The sequence below is a fragment of the Lepidochelys kempii genome, chromosome 6 (assembly GCF_965140285.1).
Source record: "Lepidochelys kempii isolate rLepKem1 chromosome 6, rLepKem1.hap1, whole genome shotgun sequence".
In the NCBI taxonomy this organism is placed as follows: Eukaryota; Metazoa; Chordata; order Testudines; family Cheloniidae; genus Lepidochelys; species Lepidochelys kempii.
The window spans coordinates 10,785,347-10,802,078 of NC_136385.1; the positions used below are offsets into that span (position 1 = coordinate 10,785,347).

At 47.6% G+C, this 16,732-nt stretch overlaps 1 protein-coding gene across 3 annotated transcripts; it reads right to left on the reverse strand.

Annotated features, from left to right (window-relative positions):
* Positions 1-3,189: 3,189 nt before the first annotated feature.
* Positions 3,190-16,622, reverse strand: LOC140913657 (uncharacterized). Of its 3 annotated transcripts, none has more exons than XM_073350421.2 (5): positions 14,306-15,261; positions 12,645-12,771; positions 11,598-11,711; positions 9,194-9,283; positions 3,190-8,593 (listed from the first exon to the last, which is right to left on the reverse strand). In XM_073350421.2, exons 1-5 carry the CDS (start codon positions 14,438-14,440, stop codon positions 7,152-7,154), a joined length of 1,908 nt encoding a protein of 635 aa, XP_073206522.1. In that variant the 5' UTR covers positions 14,441-15,261; the 3' UTR covers positions 3,190-7,151. The 3 variants fall into 3 exon arrangements, with proteins under 3 accessions (XP_073206522.1, XP_073206524.1, XP_073206525.1); XM_073350423.1 differs by lacking the exon at positions 14,306-15,261 and adding an exon at positions 16,534-16,622 and having other exon boundaries at positions 7,034-8,593; XM_073350424.1 differs by lacking the exon at positions 14,306-15,261 and adding an exon at positions 14,063-14,299 and having other exon boundaries at positions 7,034-8,593.
* Positions 16,623-16,732: the final 110 nt, after the last annotated feature.

The window sequence follows — 16,732 nt, forward strand, 5'->3', positions numbered from 1 at the left end:
AGGCAGTTTAGTCAAGCTCAGATTAATAAGAGAGATGCACAATAATTCTTATCCGCTTCGGGGTCTGATGGTAAGTGCGTTGAGACGTCAGATAACCAGACTCACTGATTTTATTGATTGGAAATGGTCAGTATAATTGTGACTTTAACCATGGTTCCATCTGGAATATTGAACAGCTGTTATCTGATATGGAGATTCTCAAACCCTTCAATCCAAACACACTGGATTTGATGAAACAATATTACAAGTTAACTGCAAGTTAAAACTACAGAGAATTTTTTAAGTGATTACAAGTAATGAGGGATTGTTCATGGGATTGTTAATAAAGAAAAATTCAGAGAGGCCTGTGACTCGTCCCTGACTTTTATAAAAATATCCATGATAAAAAGGGAAGGGACTGGGCAGTTGTGGAGTGGCTTGGAGCTCTTGGGGCCCCTACTATCAGTGGGGGTTCAGCTCTCCAGGGTCCTCCTGCCACCAGCAGTGGAGAGAAGCTGCAGGGTCCTCCTGCCCCCTCTCCAGCAGTGGGGAGCAGGGAATCCCCCTGCCATCGCTGCAGGGGGGAGCTGTGGGGGTGCACATGCCCCCCAAGTGGGTCAGGAGCTGCAGGGATTCCCCTGTGCCACACAGTGGCCAGAAGCTGCAGGGTACCCCCTGGCCTGCGGCAGCAGCTACAAACTGTGGGATACTCTGCTGTCCATGGTGGCAGAGAGCTTGGGGGCCCACTGACTCAGGCAGTGGGTGTACCTCACAGCTCCCTGCTGCTATGGGAGGCAGTGGGACCCTGCAGTTCCCAGATGCCAGGGCTGAAGTCATGGAGGTCTTTGGAAGTCACGGATTCTTTGAATTTTGCAACTTCTGTGGGGAAAAAAAACATAGCCTTAGTTATAAGAAAATAAAAGGTAAAACACAACTAATAACTAACTTTACAAGCTAAATGAATTCAAAGCAGCCGTCTCTCACTGCATGCTGTATTAGTTTTATTGGCTGGAATCCTGCCAGCTAGGGACCCTCCCCAAGTGCAGTGTTACTTTCCTGGTCTTTCAGGTGGTGTTGATGCCATGAGCAGAGAGAGAAAGAGGGAGGAAACTTGGGGGCACCTCTTCCTTATAGTTAATTCTCTTCTGCATGAATCATCTCCAACTGAATTTCAGTATCCAGCGCCCTTTTCAAGAATGTAACCCTGATGTATACAGGAGACAGAAAAGTCCGGATTCTGCAGACCTTACACACCTTTTATCATCTAATTATGCACACGACAGTTTAGCTGGCGGCAGACCATAGCAGACAAGTAGCATAAAAACCAGATACATGTACACTAACTGTACCTAGCACACAGTTCATATTTGGCAAACCTTGAGAGAATACATCTTGCATCTGACAGATTCTGCATATATTATGAACAAAGGTTAGAGCAATTTAACTACTAGTACATTTGTACAATAAAGCTTAGCATGAGCACAAAGTATTCTGGGAGATTTTAACTAATTCAGTGCTCTAACACCCCCATTTTTTGAATACAGATAATGATTTAAAGTAGATTACAACTGAGCTGAACTGCAGCTGGCATAACCAGCTCCAGAAAGAAAGGCAAGATGGCTGCTTCTCCCCCCACATCATCTCCCGAGAGGGACTGGAACATGGCACAGTCGGCACTGCAGGGCCACGCGTACACGCACACACAGAATCTTTCCGACGGCTATTTCTCTCGTATTATTTTATTCCCTCCAGGAATGATGACACAACCGTGACACAAAGTCCCATCTCCTCATTGCCCTCCGACAGAGAGGCATGGCCACGGACTTCCCCACCTGAGGAACGGGGAGACACTGGCCCGCTACTGTGGCTCAGTTTGACCTGTGAATGTTGCTGGGGCTGGTCTCTCTCTCCTCAAACAATGCTCTCTGAGCTGCCTGTTCCCACGCAGGATCCCACCTCTGTCCCTGTCCCATGACCGCTGGATGTTTCATACCCATGTCACACTCTGGGCTGGGATTGCAACTCCATGAGTTGTTCACAGAAAACACAGACAACAAGCAGCAAGCTGAGTTTCAGCCTGCAAAGGGGAGCAAAGTTGCCCAGAGATTTTTCCTGCACTCCTTGCCACTTTGTGTCAAGGCTGAGATCCAGGTACATCTCAGTGTTAGGGGTAATCTACATTAGAAGTGCTATAGCTCCCACTAGTGCTCAAGACCCCAACCTAGAATTCAAGATGCTCAAGCCAATGGAAAAGAGCTCACCTGTGGCTGCGAACGGTGGGGTACCCCTGTTGCCCATGGCAGCGGAGAGCTTGGGGGGCTACTGACTCAGGCGGAGGGGGTACCTCACAGCTCCCTGCCACTACGGGAGGCAGTGGGACCCTTCAAATGCCAGGGTTGAAGTCATGGAGATCTTTGGAAGTTACGGATCCCGTGACTTCCACAACCTCTGTGACAAAACCGTAGCCGTAGCTATAAGAAAATAAAAGGTAAAACACAACTAATAACTAACATATCTAGCTAAATGGATTCAAGCAGAAGTCTCTCACCACACGCTGTATTAGTTTTATTGGCAGGAATCCCTTCAGTTAGGGACCCTCCCCAAGTGAGGTGTTACTTTCTTTGTCTTTCAGGTGTCATTGATGCCATGAGCAGAGAGAAAGAGAAGACTATTTGGGGGCACCTCTTCCCCTTTCTTATAGTTCATTCTCTTGTGAAAGAATCATCCCCTGCTGAGTTTTTAGGACACACAAGATTTGTCTGGACAGGAACCTTAAGCTGTTCCTTTGTTACAATGGATATTTCTCAATCTTAAAGCAGATTACAATTGAGCTGAACTGCAGCTGGCATAACCAGCTCCAGAAAGAAAGGCAAGATGGCTGCTTCTCCCCAATATCATCTCCCAAGAGTGACTGGAACATGGCAAAGTCAGCAGTGCAGGGAAGATTGTAGGTCTTCACTTACACACATGGGAGGCAGCCATTTCAGACTCATAATTCTATTATATTATTTTATTCCCTCCAGGAATGATGACACAGCAGTGACACAAAGTCCCATCTCATCATTACCCTCCGACAGAGAGGCATGGCCACAGATTTCCCCACTTGAGGAATGGGGAGACACTGGCCCAGTACTGCTGCTCAGTTTGATCTGTGGATGTTGCTGGGACTGATTTCTCTCCCTCTCTATTTAGGAGTCCCTCTCTTTCTCCTCAAATAGGTCTCTCTGAGCTGCCTGTTCCCACGCAGGATCCCATCTCTGTTCCTGCCCCATGACCCCTAGCTATTTCATACCCTGTCACACTCTGGACTGGGACTGCAACTCCACAAGTTGTTTATAGAAAACACCTACAACAAGTGCCAAACCTGAGTCCCAGCCTGCAAAGTGAAGCAAAGTTGCTCACAGAGTTTCCTGCATTCCTGGCCACTTGGTGTCAAGGCTGAGCTCCAGATACATCTCAATGTTAGGACTAATCTACACTAGAAGTGCTACATCTCCCAATAGTGTTCAAGACACCAAGCTAGCATTCAAGATGCTCAAAGCCGATGGGGGAGAGAGAGCTCACCTGTCAGCATAACATCTCCACCTCTATGAGAGGCGAAAGCTCTCCCACCAACATAGCTCAGTCTACACCAGAGCTTAGGTTGGTATATTTTACATCTCTCAGGGATGTGGATGAGTGTTTTGGTAAGTGATAAAGTCTAGTGTAGACAAGCCCTGGGTGGCACTAAAGTGCCACATAAGCGTCCAGGGATACAAATTCGAATTATTAAAAAAAAAAAAAAAGGCATAACAGGAAGTAACTGACATCTCTCATCCCTGCTGTGATAAATGAAGGGGGTGGGGAGTAGCTCCATTTTATGGACACCCACCCAGCCAGTTAGCTATAAAGTCCCTCTTGGTGGCTGTTCTCTGCTTGCTTTACCTGCAAAGGGTTAACAAAGTCCCCCAGGAAAAGGAAAGGGAGTGGGCACATGACCAAAAGAGCCAATGGGAAGGCTATAACTTAAACTCATAGATATTAAGATCAGAAGGGACCATTATGATCATCTAGTCTGACCTCCTGCACAATGCAGGCCACAGAATCCCACCCAGGCACGCACTCCTGCAATAAACCCCTCACCTATGTCTGAGCTATTGAAGTTCTCAAATCATGGTTTAAAGACTTCAAGGTGCAGAGAATACTCCAGCAAGTGATCTGTGTACCATGCTGCAGGGGAAGGCGAAACCCCCCCCCCCCCAGGCCTCTTCCAATTTGCCCTGAAGGAAAAATTCCTTCCCAACCCCAAATATGGAGCATGTGGGCAAGATTCACCAGCCAGATACCTAGGAAAGAATTCTCTGCAGTAACTCAGATCCCATCCCATCACAGGCCATTGGGCCTATTTACCATGAATAATTAAAGATCAATTAATTGTCAAAATCATGTTATCCCATCATACCATTTCCTCCATAAAATTATCGAGTTTAATCTTGAAGCCAGATTTTTTAAAATGGGGGAAAAAACTTCCCCTTTGTCTCTGTTGTTGTTCTCCAGAAAAGAAGGGACAGGGAGCAGTTATCCTATGAGAAACATTAAGCCAGGTATGATCATAGATCATCAAATCATACCTAGAACGACTGATTTGGAACCCCCAAATGTGTAAGCAGATCAGGAATGTTTAGAAACACACAATTAGGTTTATTTCCGTTTATTTCTTATGGCTAGTGGACTCCTCTGTGCTGACCCCAGATACTTTTGTTTGCTTGTAACCTTTAAGCTGAACCCCCAAGAAAGCTATTTTGGGTGCTTATTTTTTGGAATTGCTCTTTTAAAACCTAGCAAAAGCCTAAATTCCAGATCTTTGTTCTTTCTTTTTGTTTTTAATAAAATTTACCTTTTTAAAGAACAGGACTGGATTTTTGGTGTCCTAAGAGGTTTGTGCATATGTTGTTTAATTAGCTGGGGGCAACAGCTAATTTCCTGTGTTTTCTTTCTCAGCTCCACCCTGGAGGAGGGAGTGAAAGGGCTTAAGGGTACCCCACAGAAAGGACTTCCCAAGTGTTCCTTCCTGAGTTCCAAGGGCTTTGCATTTGAGTGGTGGCAGCATCTACCCGTCCAAGGTCAGAGAGAAGCTGTAACCTTGAGAGTTTAATACAAGCAAGGAGTGGCAAGTATTAACGTTTTGAATCCTTGCAGGCCCCCACCTTCTGCACTCAAAGTGCCAGAGTGGGAATCAGCCTTGACACCTGCCCATGCCCATTTTTCTGGTGTATGACTTCTGATGGCACAATGAATTAGATGTTGGGTAAGTAATGTAGACACTCTAATCATGACAGCAGCATCCATAGAGGTCAAGCATTTGCATCTTCCATCAATATGATAAAGACGGCAGTCCATAACCAAACAACATGCTGTTTGTTCTTGAGCCCCACAGGAACAGGATGGGGAGCTTGAGAAGCCTCAATGGGTAGAGATGTAAGTTAAAGCACCTGTCACCACAATGTATCCTGTTGTAACGAAGAAGGATCTTTCACGAGAAATCTGATGAGGTTCAATAAGGATAAGTGCAGCGTCCTGCACTTAGGACGGAAGAACCCAATGCACAGCTACAGACTAGGGACCGAATGGCTAGGCAGCAGTTCTGCGGAAAAGGACCTAGGGGTGACAGTGGACGAGAAGCTGGATATGAGTCAGCAGTGTGCCCTTGTTGCCAAGAAGGCCAATGGCATTTTGGGATGTATAAGTAGGGGCATAGCGAGCAGATCGAGGGACGTGATCGTCCCCCTCTATTCGACATTGGTGAGGCCTCATCTGGAGTACTGTGTCCAGTTTTGGGCCCCACACTACAAGGAGGATGTGGACAAATTGGAGAGAGTCCAGCGAAGGGCAACAAAAATGATTAGGGGTCTGGAACACATGAGTTATGAGGAGAGGCTGAGGGAACTGGGATTGTTTAGTCTGCAGAAGAGAAGAATGAGGGGGGATTTGATAGCTGCTTTCAACTACCTGAGAGGTGGTTCCAGAGAGGATGGTTCTAGACTATTCTCAGTGGTAGAAGAGGACAGGACAAGGAGTAATGGTCTCAAGTTGCTGTGGGGAAGGTTTAAGTTGGATATTAGGAAAAACTTTTTCACTAAGAGGGTGGTGAAACACTGGAATGCGTTACCTAGGGAGGTGGTAGAATCTCCTTCCTTAGAAGTTTTTAAGGTCAGGCTTGACAAAGCCCTGGCTGGGATGATTTAATTGGGGATTGGTCCTGCTTTGAGCAGGGGGTTGGACTAGATGACCTCCTGAGGTCCCTTCCAACCCTGATATTCTATGATTCACTTAATATGGTTATTCCGAGAAGGACATGAGAGCTGATTCGGAGAGAGCAGGGGATGGAAATCTGACTTATCTATCCACCAAGAAATGCAGCATCAAACCAAAGTACAGTTCCACACCACCTGTTGGCACTGTTCCTTAGAAATGTTGTCTCTGATACATTGTCTGACAGGCTATTTCAGAAAAGGGGTATCTTGACTTTAGCTGTATCATCATTGTGTGACCTGGAAACTCCACTCTCCAAACCTCAGGTCCTAGCTGGTATTGCTTGTCTGGCAATTAGGTATGAAGACAGAGCCCTGGCTGCATTGTGCATGAAGCCAACTACTAAGACAGCTTGATTCATAATTTTCTCTCAAAGCCAAATAAAAACACCCTTCCTTTTGATTCAGTACTATGAGGGGCACAGAGGAGATGTCACAGCCTTTCATTAACTAAAGAGACAAAAGCTCCTTTTCAGTCTCTGCCAGAATCTTTGCCAATTTTTCCAAACCCAAAAATCCCAGAAGAAATGAAACAATTAATTTGATTTGTGGAGTGTGAGAGGATGGGAGCTGCAGTGAGCAAACAGCCTAGGATAAACCAGGACCTCTAAAGTGCAGTCTTGGCTCCAGTCATCTCTCTCTTAGCTGCAGCCCATAATGCCCACAATGGAATGTTTCGGTACCTGTAGGGTTAAATGCTTCCATCTCCAAAACTACACAAAATAATTTTAACAAACCCAGCACCTAAATTTCTGTCTGCTTACTGAAGAGGTGGGAACATTTCAGAGTGGGAGCAAGTTCTCCCACTTTTACAGACTTTGGGAACGGGTGAAGTAAGAAATTGAAGAGGTTCCCTCCATCAAACACAAGGGTCAAGAGTCTCTATTCTGAGTGGCTGCTCTGGTGTTTAGTAAGATATGATGAGCGAGCAAAACGCTTCCCACACTGAGTGCAGGAATATGGTCGTTCTCCTGAGTGAGTTCTCTGATGCTGAGTAAGAGATGATGAGCGAGCAAAGTGCTTCCCACACTGAATGCAGGAATATGGTCGCTCTCCTGAATGGATTTTCAGATGTTCAGTGAGAGATGATGAGTGAGCAAAGCACTTCCCACACTGCGTGCAGGGATAGGGTCGCTCTCCTGAATGGATTCTCAGGTGGTTGGTAAGGCCTGACAGTTGGGTGAAACTTTTCCCACACTCAGTGCAGCAATAGGGTTTCTCTCCAGTGTGGATTCTCTGGTGGCGAGTGAGATGATGCATATAGACAAAGCCTTTTCCACAGTCAGTGCAGCGATGGAGTTTCCCAGTGTGCACTCTCTGGTGTTTAGAGAGACTGTCTGGATGACGGAATACTTTCCCACACTCAACACAGCGATGGAGTCTCCCCGTAATATGGGTTTCCTGGTGTCTCCTGAGACTTTGAAGGAGACTGAATTTTTTCCCACACTCAGCACAGCAATAGGGCTGCTCCCCAGTGTGGATCCTCTGATGTCTGATCAGATGTTCTCGTAGGCAAAATTTTTTTCCACACTCATGGCACAAGAAGGGTCTCTCTTCACTGTGGATTTTCTGGTGCCGAGTAAGATTTGATGTAAGTTTGAAGCCTTTCCCACACTGGCTACAGCGATGGGGTCTCTTTTCTGAGTGGATTCTCTGGTGATTACGAAATGTTGACGAATCCATAAATTGCTTTCCACACTCAGCGCAGGCATAGGGTCTCTCTCCTGAGTGGACTCTCTTGTGGATGGTAAAAGCTGATAAGTACAAGAATCTTTTTCCGCACTCACCACAATGATAGGGTCTCTCTCCAGTGTGGATTCTCTGGTGGGCAGTGAGCAGTGATAACTGGTTGAATATCTTCCCACATTCAGAACAGGGATGGTCTCTCTTCTTTCTGTGAGCTTTCCCATGTGCTCTGAACTCCTTCTTTCTCCTAAAGCTTTCCCCACACTCACTACAGTGATACAGTTCCTGTCTCTTATGAACCATCCAGTGGTGGCTTATCAGGTCTCTTTGCACCTTGAATTCTTCTCTGCATACACGACAGGTAAATAGGCTCTTTCTGGGCTCAGCTTTAACCTCTGCAGGAGGCTTTCGATATGGCCTGGATCTCCTCTGATGGCCTCTTGAGGTTGCCGGCTCATTCCTGATCAGCTTTTTCTTCTGCCTTTGTGGCCTGCCCTGCCTCTTGTGGTGTCTTCCCCGCTCAGATTTCTTGGAATGGTTCTTCCCTGATGTCCCTGGGAAGGGCCTGAGTGACTCCAGGGTGCCAGGCCCTTCCTCAGGAGTCTGCCCCTCAGCTCTGCTCAGGGTCCTTGCCCCTGCTTGGTGCGGAAGAGAGTACAGATGTTATTTCTTGTGCTGCTCACAAAGGGAAACCACTAATATTCCCAGCAGGGGGATGTGCCTGAGTCAGCCTCATGCCTCTCCCCTCAGAGCAGGGCTGGCTATTGGCAGTTGAGTGCAAGAGGCCACACTGTCTGGGGCCCCAGTGCTGGGGGAAGGAGGAGAAGGTCAGTGTCCCATAGGCCCTGCTAATAGTCCTCCAAGTCAACGTGAAAATCAGCCCCCACAATCCTCTCTCTACACTGAGGCCCATTTCACTGGGGAGAACAGCATCACTACACACCAGCACTGACAACCCTCTCCCGAGGGACACACATGGAACACACACACTATGATGGGATCCCAACGGCTCCGTGTTCTATGGAAAATGGGGGAGAGGGAGAGACTGGGGGAATCTGCGTAAGGGGAGAGATGGGGTTTCTAGGGGGCTGTCTGGGTGAGGAGCTGTAGCACTTCTCATGTTTGGGCTTCAATCCGTATTGTAATGCTCTGTGAGGGGAGAGTTTGCAGCTGATGGACGATTCCTGAAATGAGCTCTCTGGCTCCTACTGATGGAAAGGGCCAAGCTGCTTCCCTACCTGCTCCAGGGGAAGAGCTCTGTGTGAGGAAGAAGCCCAAGGAGCTCTCAATTGCTGACCAGTCCCAGGTCTCTTCTGCATCTGGAAAATCTGCACCAAGACAAGAAGTCTTTGGTTGACATCATATGAACTGATTGATTATCACTGAAAGAAGCCCTTTACCCTGCACGGTAAATTACTCATTTATGGTCACTGTTGGACAGTGGGTTCCACAATGCACAAGAGGGGAAGCTATTTGCGTCTCGACAGTTACTTTGTACTGTGGTAGCACAACTGAGATCATGGTTCCATAGTACCAGGTGCTACACAAAAAAACAGAGAGATCGCCCTGATGTTGAAGAACTTATACACTAAATACACAAAGGGTGGGAGAGAACCTTAGCCAAAGGAGTAATTTGCTGTTGTAATAATTGGGCCCACAAATTTTACCCTAATTGGCCATTTAATTGTAAAAACTGTGAGAAAATCTATAAGTGTTACAATGTCCTACAACAACAAATGTTGATGGGAAAAGGTGAAAAATATAAACAAGATGATGGAATTAGTCCAAACAAAAAAGGCCTATAACGCAATTCAAGGACAGTGTTAAAATGATGGCTGTAAACAAGAGAAGTGTGGAACTGGACATTAACGAACCAAAATGACTGAGTTTAATTTAGGCCTAACTGGCAGAAAAACAATGAGGGGCTGTGCTATTTTGCCTACTAATTCCTTTAAGGGTTTCTCAAAAGAAAACACTTTCAGGAGACAATAAAGGAGCAGAACTGAATGCAACCCTTGCTGACTGAAAAAAACAGCAACAGCAGGAGCGTGCCAACAACTGCTGCAGTGAGCAATACCATCAAGCTGCCGCCCTGATCCTGATTTTGGGACCCCAGATCTTCTTCATCCTAATCCTAAAAGATGTCTTAACAAGACCGGACCAGAGAAAGGGAGCTGGAGGATACTGCCACCGTTACCAGTTCTCGCCAACTCCCCCAAATCACCTGGAATGTGAGATTTTTGTGCCCCTGTCCCTCTTAACTCCCATGAATTCTTTTCATTCCCCGTCATATTTCTTCTCTTTCTTATTTTTCTCCCTTTGCCTTCTAATAAGTAAGAGTCTGGCTTAGCTGGCCAAAACTGCCATAGTTTTCAACCTTGCTGTAAGCCTGTGATCAAAGAAGCAGCCAAACGCATTGTTCAGAACAGACCAACGCTGGTACACGTTTGCCAGGCAGGTCTCCAATTGGCTGATCAGACCATGTGCCGTGCCTGTGTTTCTCCAGCCATGAAGCGGCAAGTAAGAGTAAACCCGAGTCAGAAGCCACATGTTCTATCCATGCTGTTCTTTTCTCTTCCGTCTTGAGTGGGTTTGACTTTTTTTGTCTCCTAGGAAACGGGATCGAATTTTTATAATATCAACAACAGCTCCAAGAGCTTTGATATTTCAAAAGGACAGTTATTACCATGTTTAATACTATCTAAAAGACTTTCCAACAGAGAACTTTTGTCCAAAGACTCTCTCCAGCTAAAGGGAAAGGCAACAAGGGACACTGTCAAAATAAAAGTATTACATCATCCCTGACATTTCAAATGCCTTATCTCTTGTTCCTTTTTTTTCCCTGTATCTTTAATAAAAGAATAGAAAAAAAATGTTGTGGTGTTTTCCATGGTACTACGCAGGCTACTGTTTCTATATTCCTGACCCCAAAGCTTATTTAACACTCTTTAATGTTGCCCATGACAGTGTCATGTTAACATCTTTGTCTCTCTAGGCCCATGTAGTCTATATGAATTAATACAACATTGTCCAAGGTCTGCCAGCATCTCAGTGGCAGAATGAGGAATAGAGTTCAGGTCTCCTCACTCCCACAACATGATGTTGTCTCCCAACTAATCCTGGGGAGTAATAACGAAATCCCTTATTAATGTCAACTGAGAGCCCAAAAAAGTGATGGAACAATGTTGAGTACCTACAAAATTGGGCCTGAACTTGGAACGGAGACACCCAAGTGCTGCTTGGCCAATGATTCAGACAGCCAGGGAAGGATTACAAACACTTTGATAGACGGGATTAGTATTCAAAATGATGTTGACAAACTGGAGAATTGGTCTGAAATCAACAATGTGAAATTCAAGAAACACAAGTACGAAATAGTTCACTTAGGAAGGAAAAATGAAATGCACAATAGAAAATGGGGAATAACTGCCTTGGCAGCAGTACAGCAGAAAAGAACGTGACGGTTATAGTGGATCACAAATTGAATGGTAGCCGATGTGATACTGTTCTAAAAAAGCCTAATATTAGACTAAAAGACTAGCATTCTGAGATCTACTGTCACTTTGGCCAAAACATATCAGGATTCCAGCTGCCTTCAGCTACTTGTTCGATCCCTCCATATGACTTTAACTCCTTCCTCACCTGGGTGGGTACGTCTCAGAATGTCCCCATCTTCATCTTCTGTGAGACCCTGAACACATAGATCTTCCCCTCGTTCTATGCTGGAGATCACCACTGGTTTGGGGGTTTTGATTCCTGCTTAGAGAAAAGCATCACCGCTAAGCACTTCTAGGCACAGAAGTGCTGCACTTTCCACAGATGCACATGCAGTGTTTGTGCCAATTAGGCAATCAGCTAATTGTGAAGGCTAATAGGCAATTGTTTTCCCTAGAAACATGAACTGCAGCTTATGGTCAACACTCCTGGTAGCCGGCAGTGGTGGGATTGTAAAATTGCTGAGTGGATATTTGGAGGGAGGATCCCAGAGCCCAGGCACCAGCCCGAGAACATCTACAATGCAATTTTTAGCCATACAGTCTGAGTCCCACGTCCTGAGTCAACTGACCCAGGCCAACCAGAGCAGCATAGATTAACCCAGCATACACCCGCATAGCTGAACCCAGTCTGCCTTTCTCCTTAACTGTGGTGTTGGCTGGGCTTTCATACTGTTGGCTTGAAGAACACACCATTGTTTTCTGCTCATGTGCTCTGTCTGGGAACTACAAGAGCCAGAATTCTCTTGCACTAAACTGTAGAGCCCTAGTGACCATGGGTGGAAGTGCATCCTCTTGAACATATGCAGTGTAGTTTTAGACCTTTCAGTCCCAGGATATTAGAGAGATCAGCTGAGTGAGGTAATACCTTTTATTGGACCAGCTTCTGTTGGTGAGAGAGAGTTTTCCTTTCCCAGACCGGAAGAAGAGCTCTGTGTGGCTCAAAAGCTTTTCTCTCTCAACAACAGAAATTGGCCCAGTAAAAGATACTACCTCACCCACCTGGTCCCCCCATGAACTGGCTGCTCTGCTCAGTTAAACACACCTCTATCCATCCACACCCATGCACCACTGCTTCCAACCCCATAGACACCTCTCCACCCAACCACTCACACCAATGCTCCATCTCAGTTACGGTGTCTCTGTGCAGCACCCAGTGCAGTGGGGCCCTGATATCACAGACATAGCTCCTCACCTAATGAGACCAGAATCTGGTAATTTTCACACATGATGTGCCTATAAAGTTGCCTTTGCTCCTCGCCCAGCAGGGCCCACTCCGCTGGGGAGAAATACATGGCCACATCCTCAAACGTCACCGACATCTGAAAGGACAAACAACCCAACTCAGCACGGCAAAGTTTACACACTGGTAGAGGAATAGCTGTTGCAGGTGAGGCAGATGTATCGTGGTCCATGGAACCGGGAGCGCCCTAGGAGGTTTGAAAGTTTGTACCATTATTATGGGTGTGGGTTTGCGCAGCGTAAAAAAAGTAATGAAGAGTGTTTTCTATAAAGAAAAGGAGTACTTGTGGCACCTTAGAGACTAACCAATTTATTTGAGCATGAGCTTTCGTGTTTTCTATGTCTGTGATTCACCACACAGTGGTGGCTCTGAGAGCTGGGCCCAGCCCGCAGCTGTGGGTGTTGTATCCTGTCACAAAGAGCTGCATCACTTCTGAGGCAGCGTCCTCCTGATCCTCTGTCGTGATGCGACAGGCAGGCCAAACGTCAGTGAGTGTCGCAGCAACCTGGAGCACCAGGTCAAAGCCCCACTTACGTTTAGCCTGCACACCTGACCCTCTGTCACCATGCTGGGGGGCTGGGCAGACCAAACCTGAGTAGCACTACGACCCTTCTAGCCATGAGGCAATGCCCAGAGCAGGGCACTGGGGGCAGGCAGCCCCATAAGACTCTGCTGGAGCCACTACTGCAGGGTGAATGTGGGGCACTGGAGTGGCATTGTGGGGTGTGTGCAGGGTTGGTTCACTCCCCAGGTGCTCCCTCCCTGGGCTTGCCCTCTTTCTTGGGCAGGAATTAGGGTTACAGTGTTGTAGTCGTGTTGGACCCAGGATATTACAGAGACAAGGTGGGGCAGGTAATATCTCTTATTGGACCAACTTTATTTGTTCTTGAGCTACACAGAGCAGGGTCCCAAAGCCCAGGCTCCAGCAGGAGCCCAAATGTCTGCACTGCCATTAAACTGCCCCTAGGCTGAGCCCCATCAGCTGGCACAGCCCGGCTGCAGGTTTCAGTTGCCATCTGCACAGACCCTGGGAGCCCCAGCCAGAGAGCTGCAGCTCAAGCAGGAGCAGCCCAGGCTGGTAGCGCTGGAGGCCCCGGGCTGGATCCCCAGCACGCTGCCCGATGGGGCGCTCACAGAAGGAACCTTCCCCCCGCGGTACCCACGGACCCAGCGCAGCCTCCCCCCGCGCTCCCATCGCCGGTGTGTGCAGCGGCCCCGGCCCGGCGCCGAGCCCGGTGTCCCGAGCGGGCCGGGCCCAGCCCCCGTGGCACAGGCCAGGGGAACCGACCGAACGGAGCCGCCCCCCAGCCCCGGCCGGTGCCTGCTCTGCGGGGAGGGGTCAGAACCCGGCAGCCCCCGCAGCCCCGCACCGGGGAAGGGTCCCGCCTGCCCCCGTCAGCGAGCGGGGGGGCTCGGTCGGGCTCTCGCTGGTTGGGGCGCGGACCCTGCCGGGCTCCGCTGCACAGACCGGCCCCCGGGGGGTGGCTCCGGTCCCAGGCGCGGTTCGGCTCCGGCACCAGCAGCCTCCTCCCCGGGCAGCGATTCGCAGCCTCCGCGGCCGCTTCCCTCCCTCCGCGGCCGCCTCTGGCGGCGCCTCCCCGGGCCCCGCTCACCGCCCCGCGCGCCGGGGCTGCAGCCTGCAGAGGGGGCTCGCTCCCGCACGCGCCGCTCGGGCCGGGCTCGGCCCCCGGGTCTCCGCGGCGGGCACGAGAAGGTCCCTCCCTTCGCCCGCCCCCTCGCGCAGTCATGCCTGGGCCTGTCTAGGCTGCGGAGGACCCCGAGCTCTGTGGGTTTAACCCTTAACCATCTCGGTCGGGGAAGCGAGTTGCAGGGGGAGCCACTAGGGGAGACGGGGTGAAGCCGGTTCCCTGTGGGTTGGTGGCTCCCATCCCTTGTGCAAAGGCGGGTATCGCACCAATGTTACAGTGGGGGGCTGGGCGCCCTGTGTAGGATGGAAACCACTTCAACCCGGGGGGGGGGGGGGCTGCTGCATCTGCACCCCCAGCACCCTGAGTTCCAGCCCCCCTCTTTATTCATCAGGGTGTGAGACCTTTTCAAACATTTCACCAGAATAAATGTGGATTGAGATTCATAACAGTGTCTATCAGTAAATTAATAGATTTAATTATTATTCAAACCTAGAACTGGGATGGGATTGGCTGTAAGTAATAAAATACTTTCATGGCACTTACAGTGCCCTGAAAAGTGAGACAAGGATATGCCATTCCGCAAGCTGAAACTCTGCATCTGGTCTACACTCTGCTAAATATCAGACCCCGCTGAGTTTCTATTTTGTATCTGATTTAACAGTAGTCATACCATATGTATGAAAAAAAAATCAACCGAAAGCAATATTCAACCAAATTGTTTCAGACCGACATGTAATGTTTTCACATAAATTATATGGACAGTTACAATTCAAGAAAGCTCCATGACTAACCTTTCTTGGTCCTTTAGCCATTTTTCCGGTTCTTAATTTGTTTATCTAGAGAAACTGTCTTGCAGGAAAAAATAAACAAACAAACAAGGAGTTTGCAGCACCTTAGAGACTAGCAAATTTATTTGGGCATAAGCTTTTGTGGGTTATGACCCACTTTATTAGATACATGGAGTGAAAGATACAGTAGGCAGGTATAGACAGCCCATGAAAAGATGGGAGTTGCCTTACCAAGTGGGGGGTCAGTGCTAACGAGGCCAATACAGTCAGGGTGGATGTGGCCCATTCTCAACAGTTGACAAGAAAGTATGATTTCTGTCCATTTATTCTTTTGCATAGAGACTATCTGGTTTGGACAATGTACATGGCAGAGGGGCATTGCTGGCACCGACTGAATTGGCCTCATTAGCACTACAATAAGTAATATTTTTCCTCTGCTGATATTCATACCTTCTTGTCAACTGTTGGGAATGGGCCACATCCGCCCTGACTGTATTGACCTCGTTAGCACTGACCCCCCACTTGGTGAGGCAACTCCCATCTTTTCATGTGCTGTCTATTTATACCTGCCTACTGTATCTTTCACTCCATGCATCTGATGAAGCGGATCACAACCCATGAAAGCTTATGCCCAAATAAATGTGTTAGTCTCTAAGGTGCCACAAGGACTCATGGGTTTTTTGCTGATACAGACTAACACGGCTGCCCCTCTGAAACCTGTCTTGCAGCAGTTACATCTTCACTCTGTTTCAAACTATGAGCACAGTTTAGCTCATATTTGTATTCTCCGCATTTAGGAGGCAGAAAATTCCAAATTCCACAGACCTTACACACCTTTACTTATCTAATTATGTACACAACAGTTTAGCTGGCAGTAGACCATAGCACACAAGTAGCATTAGATCAAGGAAACATTTGCACTAACTGTACCTAGCACACAGTTCATATTTGGCAAACCTTAAGAGCATACATCTTGCGTCTGACAGACGTCGCATATACAATAAACAAAGATTCGAACAAGTTAACTACTAGTAAATTAGCAAAATAAAGGTTAGCACGAGCAGAGTATTCTGTCAGATTTTTAGTAGTTCAAAGCTCTAACACCCCCATTTCTAGAGTGGGAATAAGTGTTTAGAGAATATTACAACTGAACTGAAATGCAGCTGGCATAACCTGCTCCAAAAAGAAAGGCAGTCACGGATAAAGTCAGCACTGCAGGGAAGATTACAGGTCTTCACTTACACACTTGGCAACGCAGCCATTTCAGACTCATAATTCTATTGTATTAGTTTATTCCCTCCAAGAACGATGAGACAACAGTGACAAAGTCACATCTTGTCATCGCCCTCCGACAGAGAGGCATGGCCATGGATTTCCCCACTTGAGAAACAGGGAGACACTGACCTGGTTCTGCTGATCAATTTGTTTTGTGGCTGTTTGATTGATTTGTTTGATTCATGGACTCCAAACTGCAGTCCTGACTCCAATCATCTCTGTCCCAGCTGCAGCCTATAATGCTCACAATGGAATGTTTCGGTACCTCTAGGGTTAAATGCTTCCATCTCCAAAACTACACAAAATAATTTTAACAAACTCAGCACCT